General features: G+C 42.3%; 1 protein-coding gene across 4 annotated transcripts in view; it reads right to left on the minus strand.

The window, feature by feature from the left end:
* POLI (DNA polymerase iota) overlaps positions 1-7,011 on the minus strand; it is a 62,903-nt gene extending 55,892 nt beyond the window's left edge. Inside the window, exons 1-3 of one of the 4 annotated variants that reach the window (XM_033934209.1) lie at positions 6,894-7,011; positions 5,140-5,265; positions 247-411 (exon numbers count right to left, since the gene is read on the minus strand). In XM_033934209.1, the coding sequence (XP_033790100.1) occupies positions 247-411; positions 5,140-5,265; positions 6,894-7,005 (403 nt within the window). In that variant the 5' untranslated portion in view covers positions 7,006-7,011. Of the gene's footprint in view, positions 1-246; positions 412-5,139; positions 5,266-6,479 lie in introns of all 4 variants that reach the window. The other 3 variants (XM_033934199.1, XM_033934227.1, XM_033934218.1) reach the window with 3 other exon arrangements.
* Positions 7,012-19,102: the final 12,091 nt, after the last annotated feature.

A 19,102-nucleotide genomic window follows, 5' to 3' on the forward strand; every position in this document is an offset into this window, starting at 1 on the left:
TGGTAAGAAGCTGTTCTGCGGTTTAGTAAAACCCAGTGTAAATTTGTTTCAGATAATTATTTTGCCCTCAAAAACAGACATTTTTGATCCCAAAGTATAATTTCTTTATAACATCTGCTGGATTGGAAAGAATAAAAATAAAACACAAACATTGTGGTCCATAAAAAAAATTATCTTTAAATTATACTATAAGTATCATGTCTTGCATTGACAGAAGACTATTCGCATATGTTCTGAAAACAGTACCTGTGACTTTATAAGACATTTCTCTGTAGTTTGTCAGATCCTCTCCACTAACCAAAATCAGCTGAGGGCACTTTTCCCTGGCATCTCTGACAGACATGAGTTTGTGAACCCCATGCTTTCTGGCCTCATAGTTGCAAGTAACAACCACATATTTCTGTTGAACACCTGAAAAATAAAATAGCTTTAGCTATGAGTAAATCAGCATATGTTCTACTCAATAACAAAAATGAATTAATTCTATTTTAAAAGGTGGGAATTGCAAAGAAAAGAGAAAAGAAGACCCCAAAATCCACAGTAGAATCAATCCAACAATATAAAAAAAAAACTGTGGATGCTGATGTTCTGAAAATGATTTTACGTCCTTTCACAATAAAACCATAAAAACATAAAAATACATATGTAATAGTCCAACCGGACCTACACAGTCCGTGTTTCGGTGAACACGCCGTCCTCAGAGATCCAATTGATGTCAAATACACAAATGAAGAAATGGACTAAAAACAGTGTACTTGTCTTTAAGCTAAAGCAGAGATTACATTACATTAGTGATTTATATTCCGCTTGTGCCTTGCGGTTCTAAGCGGATTACAGATTAGAGGTCTGGACATTTCCAGGAGCATTACAGTACAAAGTATCAAGTTACAATTGTTAGTCTGGTCATTTCCAGGAGAATTGTAAAGTAAAGAGAAAGTATGTACTAGGTTACTGTGATGAGTAATAGTACAATCGTGATGCTGTAGAGAGTTATACAATGTTGAGGGTATTGCTGTGGTGGTGGTGGTGGTGTTCATAAGAGTATTTTCTTGTGCTATGATGATTATTTTCTTGTGCTATAGTGAGGTTAAGATGATGGGAAGTGTTTTTTGAAAAGATGAGTTTTGATTTCTTTTCGGAATACTTTAATGTCTGTTGTTTTGATCAGTAGATTGGAGATGGTAGTGTCAATCTTCGCTGCCTGTATCGCCAAAAGGTTGTCGTATGGTTTCTTGCGTCGGGTACCATTGAGAGGGGGGTAGTTGAATAGGCTCTGGGTTCTCCTTATTCTGGGTGTGAGGTTACGGTATAGTCGGTTGTTTAGGTAGCTGGGTGCTGTTCCATGGGTTACTTTATATAGTAGTCAGTAGAATTTGAACTGGGATCTTGCTTTTATCGGTAGCCAGTGTGAGTCTAGGTATGCGTTGGTGATGTGGTCATATTTTCCGAGGGAGTAGATGAGTCTGAGGGCCATGTTCTGAACGGTCTGTAATCTCAGCACAGATTTTTATCTCTGCTTTAGCTTAAAGACAAGTACACTGTTTTTAGTCCATTTCTTCATTTGTGTATTTGACATCAATTGGACTCCTGAGGAAGGCGTGTTTGCTGAAACACGGACCGTGTAGGGTCCAGTTGGACTATTATGTTTTTATGGTTTTATTGTGAAAGGACGCATAATAAATCATTTTCAGAACATCAGCATCCACAGTTTTTTGGGAATTACAAAAAAATCCAAAAACCCCACAGAGAAGGATAGGAAACAGGTTGTACATAGGGAAAGCAAAAGAAGTAAATCAATCTGGAAGGCTGTAGACCACTGTGTCAAACTTTTTTAGCTCTGGCACAGGCACACTACATAGAGCAAATGTTTTTCGCAGCCCATTATAATTGAAATTATAAAATTGCAAAACCAACAAAAAATTAAATTTGAGAGTTATTTAAAGTTTTTTAAGCTATGTATGGGTAATTGTAACAACGGTGGGTAATTGTAACAACGGTGAAACTAACAGTTTACAGTTTATTTAAAATTTGATAAAAACGCTTATAAAACTTTCTAAGCGGTGTACAAATTAAAAAAAAGGGGTATAAAACATTCAAAAAATATATATAAATACATAAAAAACATTCAATGGACAACAACTAACAGGAACATAAGGAATAGAAGGGAAGAACTATAATGCTGTAAAGGAAACTAAAGTAGATAGAATAGAATTGCTAATCAAGGCGATGAATGACCCTGTTTTGAGTGCAAATTAACTCAAAACGTGGTTCAATAGTTGACAAGCAAACATGCATTTCATCATCCACCATCTGCAATAATTCTCTTTTAAAATTTAAATTTCTGTCAGAGCTGAAAATCCAAGTTTGCAAAGATAAGACAATCCAAAAGGTAACAAAGCCTTGATTGATTTGTCGCTCAAGTTAGGATAACTACTGCATAAAAAATAAAACTAAAATTACTCGCCATTAGTTTTCAAGGACCACCCACCATGTTATACAAAACACTTGCTGTTCCCATAACATTTGTAGTCGTCACAGGTTAGTATGTAGTGTTTCTTTCACATCTTTGGGAGGGTGGGGGTGAACATAAGAACTGCCATCTCCGGATCAGACCCATGGTCCATCGAGTCCGGCGATCCGCACACACGGAGGCCCAGTCAGGTATACACCTGATGTAGTTTTAGTCACCCATATCCCTCTATGCCTCTCGTAAGGAGATGTGCATCTAATTAGCCTTTGAATCCCAGCACAGTGGGTTCCTTAATAACCTCCTTTGGGAAAGCATCCCAGGCTTCTACCACTCGCTGCGTGAAAGGGGGGGTCAGTGACCACTGGGGGAGTGTGAGGAGTCATGCCTTTATGCATGCAGTGGTCATCAGGGCAGTTTGGGTACTTTTTGGCCCTTATGCGTTTTTAAAACAAGTCTAACTCCAAATGTCTAAATGATGCCCTGGACATCTTCAAAAAGGTTCCATTATCCCTGCAAGATGTCCAAGTTCTAAGGCCACTCTAATCCCGCCCAAAATATGCCTCTAACACGCCCCCTTAAGATTTAGAAATACCGGAGAGAAAATAACCTGCAAGACTTCTAAAAAGTCCATTTTTTAAATCAGACCTTGGATGTTTTGGCGATACAAATGTTCAAGTGCCATTTTTTAATGTCTTTCTGTTTTGAAAATGAGCCCCACTGCTTTAAGCTGTTAAGGAAATAGTCCTCCAGACAGCATTTCTGCACCAGGCTTCAGGGATGACATCACTCACATGTGAGATTTATATGGCCTACTTGTCCTCGGAGAATAGAAAAGGTGCACAGATGGGCAACAAAAATGATAAAGGGAATAGGATGACATTCCTGGAACAAAGACTAAAGAAGCTAGGGCTCTTCAGCTTGGAGAAGAGATGGCTGAGGGGAAACATGACAACAAATAATGTTTGGGGTGGAATTGGTAGACGAAAATTGTTTGTTTACTCTTTCCAAAAATACTAAGACTAGGGAGGATGCAATAAAGCTACTAAATTTAGAACAAATTGGAGAAATATTTATTCACTCAACATGTAATTAAACTCGGAAATTCATTGCCAGAGATTGTGATGAAAGCAGCTAACTTAGCAGGGTTTAAAAAAGGTTTGGATAATTTCCTACAAGAAAAGTCCATTTGCCATTATTAAGATGGACTTGGAAAATCTATTGCTTATTTCTAGGATAAGCAGCATCATAACATCTATTTTTATTCTGTTGAGATCTTGCCAGATACTTGTGACCTGGATTTGCCACTGTTGGAAACAGAATACTGGGCTTGATGGACTTTCAGTCTGTCCCAATATGGAAACACTTGTGGGTTGTTTCTTTTCATCCCCTTGTTTCAGTTTTTGGCCTTTTTACAGTATGCTGTATGTGGGTGTGAGGTTACTGAATGTATGAGTCATTATGTTGATGAAGTGAAATTGGTGCTGGCTCTTCTTGGAGCGTCACATCACCTTTTTAGTGGTAACCATCAGTAAATGATGCAGCATTTTTTTTTTATATCTGTGAGTATGCAGTAGTTTATTTAATATTTTTTCCTTTTTTATTTTTAAGATTTATTTTGTAGTATAGTGGCTGTGAGTATGATGGTAGTGTTTTGAGGACATTTAGAAGTGGGTATTTGTTATAGGTTATAATTTATTTTATTTTTTCAGATTGGGGAGTCATGAATTCCTTGAGGCAGGTTCAGTGAATCAAAACACTTGATTAGTGAGCGTCAGGAGTTTCTCTTTAGGCCAGAGCTGGAGTCCATTTGGACAGTATAAGGAGTTTTTTTAATCACTACATTGATATTGAAACATGTGCACTCCCCTATACACCCCCAAACCCTTTTTTACTGACATATAAATGGCTCCTGCAACCATCAGGGCTATTGGGGTGGTAGATAAGTGGTTCTAGGGGATTTGGGAGGTGGTTGGGGGGCCCACCATGACCTATAAGGGAGCTGTAGTGAGGAGAAGACATGGCACCCTTTTTGTAAAGTTCACAGCAGTGCCCTGTAAGGTACCACACTATTTAGGTGCCATGTCTGGGTGTTCAGGCCATCACTTTGCAGACCCCGCCCACATCCAACAGGGCTTGTTCTAGGCATTTTTGACTTAGATGAAAAGTTGGACTAAAATGTGGTATAAAGATGGACGATTCAGCGACTTGGACGATCAGATCGACAGGACGTATACTTAGACAATTTTCGAAATGAAAAAAAAAAATGTGGACGTAGTTTTCGAAAATGTGTCCTAAGCTGTTTTGCTTGTTGTTTTTTTTTTTTTTTTAAACTTTGGACGACTTGCAATTTAGACGAAAACAGACTTAGATATTCCTTTCAATTATGCCCCTCCACATTTGTAAAAGCCTATTCCTATAAAATAAATTTTTTAAGTATCACCTGGCTCTTGCCTCATCATCTTTGATCTACTTTTTTGTAACTGCATTGAACCGAAAGGCATTTTGCGGTATATACATTAGATAAAGTCTTATGTTACTTTATCTAACTTCCCACTGCCTCTGAGGTCTGAACCCAGGACCCAAAATAAACTAGACAGTACAAAAACACAAAACATTAAATTATGTTCTTAAGGACCCCAAAGTGATTTACAAGTACAGCATAAACTCACCTAAAGGCTTATCTCTCAATTCAGGATTACGGATCATTTCCACTTGTGCATAAAAGCAATCCATATCAATGTGAACAATGACTCTATGTACAGGAATTCCTCTTTTTGCCTCCTTGCCAAGCACCACTACAAAGAAAATAAACAAGATTGGGAAGCTATGATGAAACAACAAGAACAATTTCTTAGGTTGCTGAACCCATCATTATACTTGATTCCAGCACAGCATTTTACTATGCTATGTACAACATATACATGCTATCCCACATCTGTATAATCACTGCCATCTCACATCTGTGCGATTTTATGCTAGCTTGCATACATACACACCACTAATATTTATTAACTGCTTTTTCATTAAGAGATTCACCCAAAGCAATTAATAATTCATTGAATACTAATCAGGTACTCTTAAGTATTTTCTCTATCTGTCCTATAGGCTCACAATCTAATTGTGGTACCTGGAGCAATGGAGTGTTAAGTGACTTGCCCACAGTCACAAGGAGCATGCTGGGATAAAAGTTGCAACCTCAGTGTTGTGGAAGCAGCTCTAACCACTAGATCATGGGTGGGCAATTCTGGGCCTCAAGAGCCTCAGGCAGGTCAGGTTTTCAAGAAATCTATAATGAATACGTACGAGATGGATTTGCAAGCACTGCCTTCTTGAGATGAGCCACTCCCGCTGGCTTCTTAGCCTTTTTCTTGGCCGCGGGGGTGGACCGGCAGCCGTGTTGAAGTGCAGGTCCCAGGAGGTTCCAGACACTGCCAGCTGTGCACTCCCCTAGGGAGTGCAGTCGCAGCAGTCCGCCCCCACCTTGGATCTTTTCCAGATAAGCCCCGCCACTAATGGAAAAAGTGGACGCGCCGAAAGTTAAGCCCCGCCACCTTTTGCCAGCGCACGCAACCTTAACCAGTTAAGTTCTCAGCACAATGGCCCCACAACGCGGCGCGATGTGTATAAAGTAAAGTGGGGGGGTTCCCCCTCCACGCCCCCTCGTCGGAGCACCCAAAAAAGATTATAAAAAAGAGGATATGAAACTTAACATTATCAAAAAAGATTATTAAAAAGAGGATATGAAACTTAACATTATAAAAAAATAGGATAAACTGTCGACCATTTTTTTAAGGGCTCCGATGGGGGGGGGGGGCGTGGGGGGGAACCCCCCCCCACACACACTTTACTTTCTACAGATTGCACCTCTTTTTTATAATTTTTTTGGGTGGAGGGGGTTAACTTTTTGGCGGGGCTTATCTGGAAAAGATCCCCCACCTTGGTACGCCACTGCTTCCCCCCCCAAAAAAAAAAAAAAAAAAATCTTGCACTGGAGAAAAAGACAGAGAACCTCAAGAGTGCCAGTAGCTGCAGTCTTCCATGTAAAGGTCTGGGTAGGAAAGTGTGTTTGGTCACCTGGGCTACCAGGAGTTCACTTTTGGCATAGCCAAAAAAAAAGAAGAAGTCTTATCACAGCTTACAGCGTTCTTCAGAAACATTTGGGAACCATACTCTCCCCTGGGTGTTGTCGTTAATAGCTAACCAGTCCGTCTCCTCATCCTCTTCGTTGTCTTCCTGCTCTTCAACGGGCGTCTTCGGGAGCTCCATGATATCCTCGCGTTCGCGGACAGGAGCGGCAGTGAGACGAAACCACAGTGCACACGCGCCTACAATTTCCTACAGGTGCCCTGCGGGTGAATTTCCCGCCAAACTGAGTTAGTTTTGAAAGACCCGCAGTCTGAAACCTTTTACGTCGGCTGCTTACGTTTTGGACCGCAGTACTTTCCTGCAGTGTGGATATTCCGGCTTTTTATCTGACACTTCCACGCCTCCTTCTGGGGCACCCATAGCGGCTCTGGTTGCAATTCAAGCCTCATTCTGAGGCTCCAAGAGCTTCTCTCGTTGCAATTCAAGCCTCATTCTGAGGCTCCAATACCTTTTCTCAGGGCGTTCCACACCTTAATGTCACAACCTTTTGATTGGTGATCGATTGAGTTTGTGTAAAACACGGATTCCCCGATTACTATTTTAACCGGCATGAGTTTCGCTGATTGCATCCTCCGTTTTAACTGCTCGTCATGCCGCCGATGTATTTACTGCCCCCAAGCTATAGGGCTCTTTTTTTTTTTTTTTTTACAAAGCCGCGGTAGAGATAAATGCTCCGACGCCAATAGATCTCGCCAGCCCAAGCGGTAGAAACCTCTATCGCCAGCGTAAGTTGGTTGAGCTGCAGAACCAATTTCCATGCTGTCAGCAAACTTGGTTACAATATAAAAGATTTTCCCTGCTTGCGTTTGTTGGAGCTCCCAGAATAACGCTGCACATTAAAAAAAAAAAAAAATGCGTGGCAATTAGCAAATTGAGCTACCTTCCTATAGTTATATCATTTATGATCCTCTGTTGCAGTGATTATACCCTACTAAACATTTTCCATGGGCAAAAGAGAATAAACCTGTTAGCACATCTAGTCCAGGAGCCTGGTTGGGGCTGCACAACTATTAAACAGTGTTCAGGATGAAGGTTTGGGCTGAGCTAGCATGGAGTAAATGTGGGACCATTCATTGCCTCCTGAGGCACTGTGGGGGCAGATGCTCAAAAGTTTACCATAGCCTCTTTCCTGTCAGTGCCTGAGTGCTGGTTGGCTCAGGCACTGACATGAAAGGGAATCGCACGAACCCAACCTGCAAAAATGGCCGGGGGTCCAGCGGACCTCCTTCCAAATAAAATAATCCCCCAGGGTTCCAACAGATCCCCTCCTGAATATAAAAAAAATCCTGGGGGTCTGGCGTACCTCTCCTGAGGCTTCATAAATACCATGATGGTCCAGTGAACCCTCCTGACCCCCCTTGTTTGAAATGCACCTGATGGTCCAGTGGATTCCATCCTGACCCTCCCAGCCCCCCAAAAAGGATATCTCTGGGGGTCCCAATACATTATATTAATAAAAAATATATAGGATAGAGAGAGATTAATCTTAATATTCCCAAAAATACCTCTCTTATTAAACTTAGTTCCTCTTATGCATAGAAACAGTGGTAAATGCTTTCTATTAAACTTGTCTCCAGTAATTAGAAGTTCAACAGATTTTATAAGGGGAAGGAGCCTCTGATCCCCGTGCATTGCCAGTTATTTCCCTATCTAGTTTAGTTGCAGAGTTAACATACTGGCAAAGCACGGGGATCTGAGGCTGCTTCCCCTTATAAAATCTGTTGAACTTCTAATTACTGGAGACAAGTTTAATAGAAAGCATTTACCACTGTTTCTTTGCTAGCGGGGTTAACGCACGCAACTTTTCATCACGCTTTAACCCCTGCGCTGGCCAAAAACTACCGCCTGCTCAAGAGGAGACGGTACCGGCTAGTGCGGCAGGCAGTTTAACTCGCACTATTACGTGCGTTAAACCGCTAGCGCGGCTTGATAAAAGGAGCCTTAAGTCCCAAATGCCCAACACAAAAGCTGTCGGGGTGGTTGGGGGGGGGGGAACTCTCTTCCTATAGATCTTCATACTGAACTTTCTTACACTAAATTTAGAGGTCTTTTGAAAACCTATTTTTTTCAATTAGCATACCCATAGAAGACTATCATTATTTACTATAATAAGATATTTTGGATTGGAACTTAGGGAGGGAGACAAGACTGCAGCTTTGTAGGTTTTTATGTTTTAATTTTTTAATGGGGGGTATATTTGTTTAATCTTGTTTTGTGTTCTTTTTAATCTTTTCTCTTATTAATGAGTTCCTTTTCTTGTTGTTTAAAATTGTAAACTGCTTTGCTATTATTGCGAAGGGCAGTATATAAGTATTAATAAACAAACAATAAAAGAAATGTTTAAAAGTAAAAAGAACAAAGAAACCATTAGGCGAAGGAGGGACCAGTCCTTTGCCTAAAAGCTGGATTCTGTAACCGGTGTCTGTCAAAAAGAACACCGGTTACAGAATCCCCCCCCCCCTCCAGCAACGATCGCATCAGGAGAGATAGCCAATCTCTCCTGCCGCGATCCACCCCCCATTGGATCGGGAAGGAGGGAGCCCAACCCCTCCTGCCCTGAAGAAACCCCATCCGCACCCGGCCAATACGATCGGGGCAGGAGGGAGCTCAACCCCCCTGCCCCGCTGAAACCCCCAACCCCCACTAAGATACGGGCAGGAGGGATCCCATGCCCTCCTGCATTTGATGCACCCCCCCACGATTGCACCCCCCGAACCCCTGCTCAGCCCCCCAAACCACGTGACCCTCCCCCCACCTGGTGACCCCCAAGCCCCCCCATACCTGAACAAAGTTGGACGGGTCCCAAACCCGTCCGTCCGGCAGGCCTGCCATCCTCAGAATGGCAGGCCTTAGGGCCTGATTGACCCAAGCGCCTCAAGCCCCGCCCACAGGTGGGGCCTTAGGCACCTGGGCCAACTGGAATTGGCGGAAGGATGGATGGATGTTTTTTTTTTATTATGAGCCCCATAATGTTTTAAGATACAGGAGGTGACAGTTCTATACACAGGTCCAAGCAGAAAAATGTATTTAGATCTTTTACATGACTTGCACAACAAGAAACAACAAAGAAGAGCTATATCACATCATAGTGTGTTTTCAGTTTCTCCTAAGCATTGTTCTCCCTGAAGACGAACATGAAACCCAGCTTGGGTCGGAGGGCAGTGAAATATTAGACTTGATTGCAAGCATGACTATGTTATTTTAAAGCGACACTGGACAGCACTTTATCATATAAGCACTTTATATGGATTAATTTAATGCGGGTTATGACAGATGATAGTTAAACGCTGGACAGGAGGGCAACAAGAATAACAAGATAAGTACAGTTCTAAACATGTTTTTGAAAGCATTTTAAAACAACAATATAGGCAATTGGAACATTAGTGATTTTTTTGAGTATTTTATGGAAGGCAGGGAACAATAAAGTGCAATGATGGTTTCAAAACTATCGTGGTCTGACCTGCATTAGCAATGACCTGGTAGTGGCACTGAGCACTTTATGATTATTTATTTATATTTGTAAAGCAGTTATTTGGTCATGAACTGAATATTCAATATAAGAAAATTGTATTTTGATTGAAAGCGACACTATTGTTAAGTTGAAAGATTGAAATTAGAGTGCCAATAAATATAAATAAGAACATAAGAATTGCCGCTGTTAGGTCAGACCAGTGGTCCATCATGCCCAGCAGTTTGCTCACGCGGCGGCCCTCTGGTCAAAGACCAGCGCCCTGAGACTAGCCCTACCTGCGTACGTTCTGGTTCAGCAGGAACTTATCTAGCTTTGTCTTGAATCCCTGGAGGGTGTTTTCCCCTATGACAGCCTCTGGAAGAGCGTTCCAGTTTTCTACCACTCTCTGGGTGAAGAAGAATTTCCTTACATTCATACGGAATCTATCCCCTTTCAATTTTAGAGAGTGCCCTCTTGTTCTCCCTACCCATAGGTGGTTTGTGTAGGTATTTTGTTCTTCACATAAATACTAGCATTAAAGAAAATTTGATTCACAGGCACACAAGTTCTGCCCACTTCAAATTTGCATGTAATTAGTTTATTGCATTGTCGAACAAAACTTTTGTTTTGTTTTTGTTAGAAACTTTGTGGACAGCGGTAAGCTCATGGCTCTAACACAAGCTTTTCTGCCCTGGTCAGTGTTTTCCGTGTTGGAGGAGAAGGCAAGCTAATCCTGACATTGGAAGTGAGGATCTGATTGACACTGCCTGGGCCCTGTGGAAATATCAGTGTTTTTATAAAGCTACCTTTCCCTGAAATTATTTATAAGACAGCACCTCGTAGCGCTTTAATAGGTTATACAGAGTTGTCAAAACATAATTTTAGGGAAATTAGACTTTCAATATCATGCCTTCTTTTTTAACTTTTCATAACTGATACAACTAAATGTCAAGCATATACAGTGGTACCTTAGTTTACAAGCATAATTTGTTCCAGAAGAATGCTCGTAATCCAAAGCGCTCGTATAGCAAAGCAACTTTCCCCATAGGAGATAATGGAAACTCAGACGATTCATTCCACAACCCAAAAAACACAAAGTAATCCCTTTTGTTTCTCACTCTTGCTTTAATAGCAACTTGCTCAGTGACAGCAGCCCCGAAAGGAGCTAGATCACGGCTCTGTACTGTCGAATGTCTAGGGCCTGTAAGCGCTCAACCAGTCATAAGGCCCTGGCGTGCCTTCATCAATATATACAACTGGCGACAAGTTTTCCCAGTGGACATGTATCGCGAAAGAAAGACCAAGATGCAGCGTGCGTGTTTTGTGCAGTTGGTGGACACGATTCACACACGGACAGCATCGCAGATCCATCCACGGCTGGAGAATCCTAGCCACCTGTAGGCAGGCTCTAAGATATGGTGCTGAATACAAGATCCTGCATATATCCTGGAGCAATATTACACAGTATCTGGTGGATTATGAGTAACTAGTGTTTAAGCCCGTTACATTAACGGGTGCTAGAATAGATGTGTAGACTTTTAGCACAATGGGTCGCTGAGGCGTTTCTTTCTTTCTTACTTTGTTATTGTTTTCTCTCCCTGCCCCCCTTTCTTTCTTTCTGTCTCTGTCCCCCTGTGTGTCTCTGTCTGTCTAAACCAATGGCTTCAGTGTTTGGTTTTCTGCTTGAGAAGCTAGGGTAGGGCTGGTAGTTTACAAGTGAGAGAAGCCTCTGCCTCATGTAACCAGCAGATGGCGTTTCAAAGAGTTTGAAGACCCAAGTAGGGTAGTGGTGGCGCTCCCTAGTGAGAATATGACAAGACTCAGAGTAGAAAAATTAATTCCATATGGGCTAGGTAGGTAGTAAGTCAGAGGAAATATCAAAATATGTAAATTAAATGTCTTAGATTCTCTAAAGCAGAGGTGTCCAACCTTTTGGCTTCCCTGGGCCACATTGGCCAAAAAAAATGTTTCTGTGACCGCACAAACGCTGCAGCAAGACAGAGGAGGGAGCCAGCAAGACGGTAAACACCCGGGGGCAGTAGAGGAAAACACTGCATTGCCCTAGACCGGGGCCGCACAAAATACTTCACGGGGCCACAGGTTGTACACCCCTGCTCTAAAGTCTCTAGCTTTATATGTACCATCAAATATTTTCATAGCTGAAGCAGCTACATTTTGCATTTTAGTCAATTGAGACTCAAAAGATCCCATACACTGTTCCAAAGAAATGACTTTCTTCTCCTGTTCTTCCATCTTCTCCAAAGAAACCTTAGTGAATTTGTTTTCCTTCCATGTCACAGCTAATACTATATATTTTTAAAATTTATTTCCATATCAGAAAACAAAGTCTCATTTGCAGACTTGGGTAAAGGCAACATATTCTCAGACCTAAGAACATCACTTGAGGAACTGGAAGGTGAAATTCCAAGTGAAATACTCTCACCAGGAGAGATAGGGACTCGGCCTCTTCTCCCTCGAAGAGAGGAGATTGAGAGGGACATGATTGAAACATTCAAGGTATTGAAGGGAATAGACCTGGTGGAAAAAGACAGGTTATCCACTGTCTCCAAGGTAGGGAGAACGATAGGGCGCTCTCTGGAATGCTCTTCCGGAATCTGTCATAGGGGAAAACACCCTCCAGGGATTCAAGACCAAGTTCAACAAGTTCCTGCTGAACCGGAATATACGCAGGTAGGGCAAGTCTCAGAGCGCTGCCGCTCCGCGTGAGCGGACTGCTGGGCATGAAGGACCACTGGTCTGACCCAGCAGCGGCAATTCTTATGATACATGTAGACCCTTTCCCTTCCAAGTCATAAGCAGGTTGAGGGGATGGAGTTCAGTCACATGATGTAAGAGAAGCCTCGAAGGGAGAAAAAAATACTCACTTAAGATAGACTCTTCTCCATTATGGAGTACACATGTTGATCAATAAGTCCTTGTACTGTCTCCTTTTTTTTAGCTCCTGGAGCACATTGTATAGATTTACATTTCCACATCAAAATTAAAAAGTACAGATTCTCCCCCGCTCCATGCTCTTCAGTGGCTCCAAAGGAATTCTAAAGGGGTGAGTCCTGATCCTTTTTTCACACTCCTTCAGGCACATGCTTGTGGCAGCTGATTTATAACAACAATTTGACTGACCCCCTTGTGGGTTCTTTTGTATTTTCAGATGACAAATGCATATAAAATACAAATTACATTGAATTTAAGAGCAAAGAAAAGTGAAAGAAAGAGCCCAAGAAGTAAGCCCCAGAAAAAGATTCTAAAAATCAGTGCATAGCTACAATTATACCCTTTCTCTGCCCAACCCAGGTAAGGCAGAGCCTTGGCCAGGGTAACATACCCTGGTCAGGGTACCACATATGCACAGATGTGAAGGGCTCTGGCTGTGGCAGGAGGATTCATTACTAAAACAGTGTAAATAGGGCATGTAAATAGTTTCAGATAAGAAAAACAGATGTGAGGCCAAAGGAAAGGCCTTGGATACCTAGAGAGAGCTCTGGAAAGCCAAATTCACAGCCCATGTGAACCTAATTTCCCCTGACAAAAGAAGGTTTCTGTAATTCTGCATCAACCATCTTTGTGTTTTGAGAGTTTAGTGTTACTGAAGACGTCTGTGAATCCAAGACGTGTTGAAACTGGCAAAAGGATCTTCTGTTGTGTAGGAGTCAAGCTATGGAACTCCCTGATGGGTCAGATATGAAATTGCTGTGAAAAGGGTAGGTTCAGAAAACTACTAAAGATGCAGCTATTCGTAGATGCCTTTTTTATTAGTTACTTCTGCTAAAATTGATGAATTATCTGTGATCTCTACTATCCACATTAAGGTATTTTCCTGAGGATTGTATGTATATTTATTTTATACTAGTGTTTAAGCCCGTTATATTAACAAGTGCTAGAATATATGTCTGTCTGTCTTTCTTTCTGTGTCTCTCCCTGCCCCTGTCTCTCGCTTCCTTTCTTTCTTTCTCCTTCCCGCTGTCTGTCCTTCTTTCTTTCTGTCTCTCTCCCTGCCCGCTGTCTTTCTGTGTGTCTGTCTTTCGTTCTAATGCGCTGCCTGCCTGCCTGTCTTTCTGTCTCTCCAATGGCCTCCTTCTGTCTCCCCTCCCCCAAAGCAAACCAAGATTGCTCCCAGGCCCCCTTTCCCTCTCCACTTCTCTGTGCAGCAGCAGCATTTCCCTCCCACCCTTCCCTGTGCAGAAGCAGCATTTCGCCCCCCCACGCACACTTCCCTGTGCAGAAGCAGCATTTCCCACCCTTCCCTGTGCAGAAGCAGCAGCATTTCCAGGCCTTCCCTGTGCAGCAGCAGCATTCCCCCCCACACACACACTTCCCTGTGCAGCAGCAGCAGCATTTCCCACCCTTCCCTGTGCAGCAGCAGCATTCCCCCCACACACACATACTTCCCTGTGCAGCAGCAGTATTTCCCACCCTTGCCTGTGCAGCAGCAGCATTTCCCACCCTTCCCTGTGCAGAAGCAGCATTTTCCCCTCCCCACACACACACTTCCCTGTGCAGCAGCAGCATTTCCCACCCTTCCTTGTGCAGAAGCAGCATTTCCCCCCCACACACACTTCCCTGTGCAGCAGTAGCATTTCCCACCCTTTCCTGTGCAGCAGCAGCATCTCCCGGCCTTCCCTGTGCAGAAGCAGCATTTCCCCCGCACACACACACACACACTTCCCTGTGCAGCAGCAGCAGCATTTCCCACCCTTCCCTGTGCAGAAGCAGCATTCCCCCCCACACACACTTCCCTGTGCAGAAGCAACATTTCCCACCCTTCCCTGTGCAGAAGCAGCATTTTCCCCCGATACACACACTTCCCTGTGCAGCAGCAGCATTTCCTGGCCTTTCCTGTGCAGCAGCAGATTTCCCGCAGCCTCCTTCCCAGCCTCCCCGTTTAAATTCACAGAAAAGCGCTGCGCCGCGCTACCGCTGTCTTCGGCGTCTTCTATCCACTGCGGCCAATCCTAGCGGAAACAGTAAGTAGTCAGAGAGGGCAGGCCGCAGTGGACAGAAGATGGCGAGGCCAGCGGTAGCGCGGTGTAGCGCTTGTCTATGAATTTAAATGCGGCGGCTGGGAAGGGGGCTGCGGGAAGGTTTTGGCGGTGAGTGAGCTGGCGAGAAGATTTTGGCTGTGAGTGAGGGCGGGAGGGGTATTCGCCGGCTGTGCTGTGGCGCATGCGCCTCAAGCCGCCGCCATGGACGGACACAGCACATGTTAGGTCCCCACATCCTCCTAAGTGCGCATGCGCACTTAGAGGATTATTATTATAGATGTCTATTTGATCACGTATTTGTTTTTATTTTGTCTTCATTTTAATTTTATGTATGTAAATTATGTAAGCCGTTTAATTTTAAACGGTATATACATTTTTAAAATAAATAAAATAATAAATAGTACAAAAGGGATCTTCCTTTTAGGGAATCGGGTCCACGATCTCCCAGATGGCCCAGTAGTCCAAAGCAATACTTGCACTCAGCATCTGTGGTACAATTTGGTAGGGTAGGAGCTTTCCTAACATATGTTTTATTAAAGCATGTTTCTTCTGTTTTAAAATAACTCTCCGTACATTCAAAAGAGTCCTACTGCGTTGGCATATGAAGGGAGAAGCAGGACCCCAGGTTAATAAGTATGAGTCTGATGCAAGTTGGGTGTTCTTAAACCGGGGACTGCCTGTATTGAAAAGATAATAGGATGCTACAGTGTTTTGATTTATTGTACACCGCTTTGATTTGACTCTTTTGTTAAAAATGGCGGTATATCAAATAAAATTACTGTAACTAATAACTGTACCCCCTAAAGTTGGCTAAGGTTCAATGTTAGATTTAACTTCTATAACCTATAAACTGTTCCATACACTTACACCCAAAACTGAATTATTGTTTCATTCCCCTTAGTAATTCAGCAACTGGAACTCAATTCTGCTACTAATAACCTTTAAAGAATATGACATCAGATAAGTATTATTCCTCCTCATTTATATAATTTCAAATCTCTCCACTAAGATTTTGGTTCTTTGTTCTCAAATTTTTCTCTGTCTTGCCATACAGGTGTCAACAGATTCACATTTAACCAGGATTCCTTCAGGTATGTATACTACAATACACATTTACAGAAAATTTAAATATTGAGATCTGAGGTGTGTTTTGTTGGAGTAAATTGTTTACACACAAAGTTACCAGTGTAAGAGAGTCTCTAAATGTTGCAGATGATATTGTTTCAGATCATTGATTGAACCATAGTCACGTCATTCTGCTCTTGGATGGGCTGATAACTTTTCAGCACCCCCTCGTATGTATGAATTATCTAAAGATAATTCCCTGACTGTAACAATAGTACAGAGCTAACTTAATGATTAGACTAAATAAGCAGTCACCTAGGGCAGGGGTCTCCAACCTTTTTCACATAAAGGGTAGCAATGTGAATACAGAAAGTTTTGAGGCCCACCAAAAGATTTCAAGCTTACACACACTACAGATTTGGTAAACCACATTTACCAGCCTTTTCAAACTGGGTAAAAAACATTAAAAATTAATATCAATATTGATTCTACAACACTTCAAGGATATATTTTATACTCATTTTATTTTAAACTGTCCACAGTAACAAATTCCATAAATGAGGCACTTCAGTAACACATTTAAGAGATTGTTTGCAATTACTATATCAAGTGGGCAAGATTGAAATTAACGCATTTACAGGATTTGAAGCACACAATGAAGGACTTCGGGGGCTGTGCACTGGAGACCACTGATTTAGGATGATTTTTTTCTGTGGAGTTACAAGAAGCAACTGCATTTAAGACAAAACAATAGTCCCTGGTAACCACACAAATGCAAAGAACTATCACCATGTATTTTTATATGCTGGTAGGGTAAGGAATTTTCAAGTAGCACATTTACTGGATAAATTAATTTTAGGAAATCCTCCTTATAATGTAAATATAGAAACACAGAAACATGATGGCAGATAAAGGCCAAATGGCCCATCCCAATCTGCCCATCCGCAGTAACCATTATCTCTTCTCTCTAAGAGATCCCAAGTGCCTATCTCAGGCTTTCTGGAAATCAGACATAGTTTCCATCTCCACCTCTACTGGGAGACTGTTCCATGCATCTACCACCCTTTCTGTTAAAAAATATTTCCTTAGATTATTCCGGAGTCTATCACCTCTTAACTTCATCCTATGCCCTCTCATTCCAGAGCTTCCTTTCAATTGAAAGAGACTTGACTTGTGCATTTACGCACATAGGTATTTAAACGTCTCTATCTCCCCTCTCCCACATTTCCTCCAAAGTATACAGATTGAGATGTTTAAATCTATCCCCATAAGCTTTATGACAAAGACCATGCACCATTTTAGTAGCCTTCCTCTGGACCGACTCCATCCTTTTTATATCTTTTTGAAGGTGTGTGGCCTCCAGAATTGTACACAATATTCTAAATGAGGTCTTACCAGAGTCTTATACAGGGGCATCAATACCTCTTTTTCCTACTGGCCATATCTCTCCCTATGCACCCTAGCATCCTTCAAGCTTTTGCCTTCACCTTTTCAACCTGTTTGGCCACCTTAAGATCATCACATTCAATCACACCCAAGTCCCGCTCTTTTGTCGTACACGTAAGTTCTTCACCCCCTAAACTGTAGCATATCCTTGGGTTTTTGCAGCCCAATTGCATGACCTTGCATTTCTTAGCATTCAATTTTAGCTGCCAAATTTCAGACCATTCTTCAAGCTTCGCCAGGTCTTTTTTCATGTTATTCGCCCCATCCGGGATGTCTACTCTATTGGAGATTTTGGTATCATCCGCAAAGAGGCAAATCTTACCTGACAGCCATGCAGCAATATCGTTTATAAAAAATGTTAAAAAAAACAGGCCCAAGAACAGAACCTTGAGGCACACCACTGGTAACATTCCTTTCCTCAGAGCTATCTCCATTGATCACTACCCTTTATCGCCTTCCACTCAACCAGTTCTTGACCCAGCCTGTCACTTTGGGACCCATCCTGAGGGCACTCAGTTTATTTATTAGATGTCTGTGTGGAACAGTGTCAAAGGCTTTGCTAAAATCTAATTACACCACATCTAGTGTCCTCCCTCTATCCAATTCTCTGGTCACCCAGTCAAAGAAATTGATCAGATTTGTCTGACAAGACCTACCTCTAGTGAATCCATGTTGCCTCCGGTCCTGTAATTCAAGGATTCCAGAAACTTCACCATTTTCTGTTTTAAAAGTGTTTCCATTAATTTGCTTACCACAGAAGTCAGACTTACTGGCCTGTAATTCCCTACTTCTTCCTTCCTTCAACTTTTGTGGAGACACCACGTCCATCCTTCTCCAATGCTGGCAGAGACAGCTTGCTTCTTGTGAACTCAGGAAGAGACTGGGCCACCCTTTCAAATTCTTTTCCCACTATTGATTCCCTGACGCAGGATCGAAACGGGCCACGTCAGAACCTGAAAAAAGTGCTTTATTCATCAATCATATGAGAAACAAAAAGAGTTGACTGTGACACAGCGAAGAAAATATATTCTAACAATATTTAAACATATGCTACGACTGGGTGGTGAGGCAATATTCTTGGGGCTCGTCCCCTTGTTTTCCTTCCATGTCTCTGAGCATATACATTTTGTGATATTTATTGAAGAGAAAATTATATATGTTTAAATGCAGGCACCGCTGGACCTTTTCTGCAGAGGAAAACTGATTGTCGAGTGTTAATTATTAAAATGGTGAGGGACTGGTCATTGGGGCGAATTGGGCGTGGGCAAAGTTGAAGATTTGCCTAGGATGCCCAACCTTGCAGCGGCCCAGCATGAATCTATCCTTCAAACAATTCTTCCACTCCTCTACCCTTCCCAGACAGTAATTGGCAACTTCTGATCTTTGGTTGTGCTAATGCAGGAACCCCTGCGGACGAGCCTACTAAGGTTTTTTTTCCCCCCAGACTTACAACATCTGGGAGGTTATTCTTTCATATATGAATCGGGCTCTTTAACAAATGAGTGAGCGGATCCCAGCAAACGT

This window comes from Geotrypetes seraphini, chromosome 1, assembly GCF_902459505.1.
Source record: "Geotrypetes seraphini chromosome 1, aGeoSer1.1, whole genome shotgun sequence".
NCBI classification, from domain to species: domain Eukaryota; kingdom Metazoa; phylum Chordata; class Amphibia; order Gymnophiona; family Dermophiidae; genus Geotrypetes; species Geotrypetes seraphini.